Raw genomic sequence first — 4771 nt, 5'->3', positions numbered from 1 at the left:
CCGAGTGGTTAAGGTCGTTGACTTCAAACAACTTGCCCCCTCACCGCTATGGGTTCGACAGGGACTTTGGATTCTTTCATGTGAGGAATTTATCCAGCTAGCTTACGGAACGTCGGTGGTTCTATTCAGATGCCAGTTTGTGCCTGAAATAATGCACGGAAGGGCACCTGAGGTCTTCCTCCACCAGTAAAGCTGGAAAGTCGCAATATGACCTATACTGTGTCGATGTGACGTTAAACCCAAAACAAACAAACAAACAAACAAAACCAGAATTGTGGCTAATTTTATGTGTACGTAATCTTGTATGAGTCAAATAAAATACAACCTGTAGCACATATATAGGGAAAGAAAGATGACCTGTTTGTTTTGTTAATCCATTACTTTATTTTCAAACTGTTTATTTCTTTTTAATAAGCCTATGAAAAGGTGTTTTGAGAGCATCACGTAACGTGTCAAATTTCTCCTCTAGAGGTCTTATATCGATGACGTCATCACCAGGTAGACGTTCAAGGCCATCTGTAAAACAATAATGACAGGAGATGATATAAAGTTGAAATGAGATCGTTTCGTTAATTCAACAGAGTAGTTTGGGGATAGATTGCACTGATGATTCGATAAATGCCATTATCTACACGTAACCTAGACTCATTCAGCCACGCGACGATAATGGCTCATCTAGAGGTGGTATCCATGAACGCTATTCAATCCAGTATTTTAATGTTAATGTTTTATGTTAAAAATTTCAACACTTCAACGAGTATATTAACACATAATGCATAATGAATGATAAAATATTCAATTTTGATTATCTTAGCTTTGACATCCATAAGCACAGAATTTGATGTCCATAGTTATTTTGTCTGTTACATTGAACATTGAATTACACAAACGGTATAGAATAATGAATAATAAAATGTTTAACCCAGACTCAAGAATACGAGAGTATGACTGATACAGAATTCTTATTCGTATGATTGTCCGATGAAAACCAACTTACCGGCCAGTTCACTTTCCATACACACACCGTATCCCGGGGCACTACGGACCTTAGGGTTCAAGAAACATTTCGGATGCGGGAACCCTTGACTCACGTCTGATGCTCCTGAATAACAATAACAATAATCAGAAATAAATGAGCCACGTCATGACAAAACCAACATAATGGGTTTGCGACCAGCATGGATCCAGACCAGCCTGCGCATCCGCGCAGTCTGATCAGGATCCATGCTGTTCGCTATCAGTTTCTCTACTTGTAATAGGGTTTGTAAGCGAACAGCATGGATCCTGATCAGACTGCGCGGATGCTGGTCGCAAACCCATAAGGTTGGTTTTGTCATGACGCGGCTCATTAATAAAGTTGGCCGCGGATGATAACCTGGACAAAAAAGATATAATAAAAGCCGACTAGAGATTTTGTTTTTCAAGAGAAGTTACTAGATTTGTATGTTTATCAATCTTTGTATGAAAATGATCGTTCCTTTAAAATAGTTAACACTAATGCAAACCACAATAATATTGTGTAGGCTTCTTGGAAAATTGACAATAACCAGCCGTTGAAAACAATTTCTTGCATTTAAAGTGATTGCTATCCGGTATATATATGTATGTACGTAATGGAAGTACAGGCTATGCCCGGGAAACCAAAGTGGGAACATAAGGAAATAGAAATAGTGACTACGGACAAAATGGAACTGAAGTACGGGCTACGGAACCGTATTATTATTAATGAATATCTAGTTCCACATGTAGGACCTAAATCGTCTACGGTCTCAAGTAAATGTCCATTGGCAAGCGATAATGGTCAACTTCGGATTCAAAACTGGGTAAGTTTATTATAAAAAAAGCAAATCAAATTCACCATAGAAGAAACAATCGTTATCTTTATTACACGGAACATCTCGTCTGCAATCCTTCTCGTAACACAAACTTCTGCCTTCATAATCGTTACAGTCTTTCGAGATGTCACAGGCCTGAAAATAATCATATAATAAAATCATATAAAGTGTATATGAATCACAATTTTTTCCTAGAAGTATCACCGAGAAGAAGGCGCTGTCTTCGTACTTGTTCGTACGTCTGTCTGTAATACAGACGTCTTACTGTCCTGAAGTTGACAGTCTATTGGCAAGCGATTATGGACAACTTCGGATTCGCCTACAATCGTAAAAACATGACGACAATCGTGAAACAATCTTATGCCTTCTTGTAGTCATAAGCGGGTATTTTAGGCTACGGCAACAACTTTCTGTGCGACCATAAAATCTTTGACACGCAAAAGAATTCCCGATGGACCCTTATGGTGATTCCTTTTCGTACTAGTTTGCCTTTGTAAAGCTACTGTTAAGGCATATTGTCAAGTCTTTTATTCGATGATCATGTACTTTATCGGGATTTTTTCCTTCGCCATGATTATACAAAAGAAACAAGAAGATCCCCGACTGTCAGGACAAAGTGAAATCCTCGCAATGCCATTTTCCTGTCATCATATACCGGAGTAAATGTCTGTTAATCACATGTGCAAATATTCAAAACAATCAAATTCCCTAAACATTTTTGTCATACGCGTTTTGAAACGGAATAAAAATGGAATGAAATTTTATAAAGTACTGTGACCAGCCACACGACATTTAACAGAAGCTTTGCGTTTCTTTTAATCAGACGTATTAATACGTTTTTCTGATTGTAAAAATTAATGGTGTCTCCTAGAATTCAACAATAAAATGCCTTTATAGTGTTAAAATGCAATGGGCGTTACAGAAAGTTTATAACTTTTTAAGCACAAAATGAAAATTCAAGTAGAAAATGAGTTAAATGATAAAAGAAATATGTGAAAACTGTGCATTTGTGACGAGTTAGAATTTTAATTTCATGTGAATTTGACATGAGCACGTATATAGGATATTGAATTAGTGTAGGTTCAATGCTGAATTTATTGAAGGAGTTGAATAAATTTTTATTATGCAATCCTATATTTAAATAAATACCGAAATGCACCTACACTTATACAATGTCATATCTATCACATACATAAGAACAGTTTGCAGTAAAAAAAAGAATCATTTCTCTTTGACGCGCTAATAGTGTAACGCAATCTTTTGTGTTACGTGAATTACGTTGCGTCAAAAAACCATAGCCGTGTAATACCATTTTTCGGAGTCTCAAAAATGGTACTAGTACTTCTAATTCTATCAATATATAAATGAAATGTGAAAATACTTACCGAACATATTCCAATAACTAACACCAATACTAAAGCTTTGACAGTCATTTTGTCACGAATGTCCCTGTTCAATATGACAGATTACAACTACTGTGGTATATTTATAACAAAATTTACTTGCAAGTTAAGCAGCTATGTGAGGCCATTTTGAGGGTTTTGAAATTAGATATTTTAAAACTTGTCGTTTTAAACGATATGAAGTATTTTAGGATATTTTATCAAAATTATTATCTATATGTTAACTTTAGATAAACTGGCATTGTAAAAACATAAATATATAAATAAAAAGTTAAAGCATGGCATTATGTGAAAGTGTTTCACGCTACCAAATTGCCAAGGTTGCACTTAAGGGATAATCTTCCGCCGCCATCACCAACAACGACAACCCCTAAAAACAAAAACATTTAGAATATTTGGAGGGATGGGGGAAACTTTTTGTCACTTATATTCTTCCCTCTTAAATTACCACTGAATTTTTATTTGTCTGGGCACGCAATCGGGGAGGAAAAATCCTAAAACGGGGACTATAGATGAATAGTAAGAAAATAAGTTCACTTCTAAGAGTGGACTCATGTGTATTTTTTGTTTGTTAGTTAAAAAACAGTGATAATTTTTCGTTTACAAAAACAAACTTTTCTCACATTGATAGTGTTGCAAGTTTCTTCCTGCAGGGCCTCGATTATTCCTCGGGCCAATTTCCTAAAATGGTCACACTATTAAATCAAATATTGTTATGAATTGTTAGGTATTTACCAGAATTATTCAAATTAGATGACCAATTATTTGACATTATGTCTCACGAGGAACACAGTTTGTAAAAATATTGGTTCGCAGAGTGTCTCGACAATTTACTGATACGGAAATAGTCGCAAAAGGTCAATAGGAATTAATGTCATTTAACAGCCCAGAGTAAATGTTACAAAAACCCGCCCAAGTTATTCCCACGAATGCATGTATTGTTTTAATTAACCTTGGCCTATTAAAATGTACATGCATTATTTTTCTAATTTAAATTAGAGCACTATTTACGATTCCATCGCACGTCTCTCCATTTTAGCTGTTTCACTGTTTTTTGTTTTTTTTTCGTTTTTTTTTCTTTCATTTTTTTTTCTGATCAGCGTCTAACTATGGCCTGTATGAATAGACATACAATGTATATGGTATAAAATTCCAACAACGTTATGGTATGGCATCTTCGTTAGCCTCCCCTGTTCTTTCATACAACAGGTTACTTGAAAGTCACCAATGGTCATTAAGTTGTCTTAATTCATTGAGTGTCAATAAAATGTGTGACTATGTATTCAACCGCCAACGTATCGAGAGGTTAAACCCCTCTTCATTTTCCAAAAAAATATATATATATTAATCTGTTTTTCTTACTAAATTATGCCTACATATCAACACATACAATTTTAGATAACATAGTGTAAGAAAAAAAAGATGAATATGTGATTTATGAAATAAATAGCTAACTCCTTGGTAAAGAGGGGTTCAACCCCTCGAAACGTTTGAGGCTGATAAACTTTGTACGTGTCATCAATTGATTCCAGA

The 4771-nt window shown here is 35.2% G+C and overlaps 1 protein-coding gene across 1 annotated transcript; it reads right to left on the bottom strand.

The window, feature by feature from the left end:
- Positions 1-269: 269 nt before the first annotated feature.
- LOC132722790 (uncharacterized) lies at positions 270-3360 on the bottom strand. The gene is made up of 4 exons (XM_060707353.1): positions 3221-3360; positions 1859-1970; positions 998-1102; positions 270-516 (listed from the first exon to the last, which is right to left on the bottom strand). The coding sequence occupies exons 1-4, from the start codon at positions 3266-3268 to the stop codon at positions 398-400; spliced, it is 384 nt and encodes a 127-aa protein (XP_060563336.1). The 5' UTR covers positions 3269-3360; the 3' UTR covers positions 270-397.
- Between the last annotated feature and the right edge of the window lie 1411 nt (positions 3361-4771).

This window comes from Ruditapes philippinarum, unplaced genomic scaffold (genome assembly GCF_026571515.1).
Source record: "Ruditapes philippinarum isolate M1 unplaced genomic scaffold, ASM2657151v2 ctg738_1_1_1_1, whole genome shotgun sequence".
Taxonomy (NCBI): domain Eukaryota; kingdom Metazoa; phylum Mollusca; class Bivalvia; order Venerida; family Veneridae; genus Ruditapes; species Ruditapes philippinarum.
The sequence above is the reverse complement of the archived record's forward strand: the minus strand, read 5'-3'. Positions and strand labels throughout refer to the sequence as shown.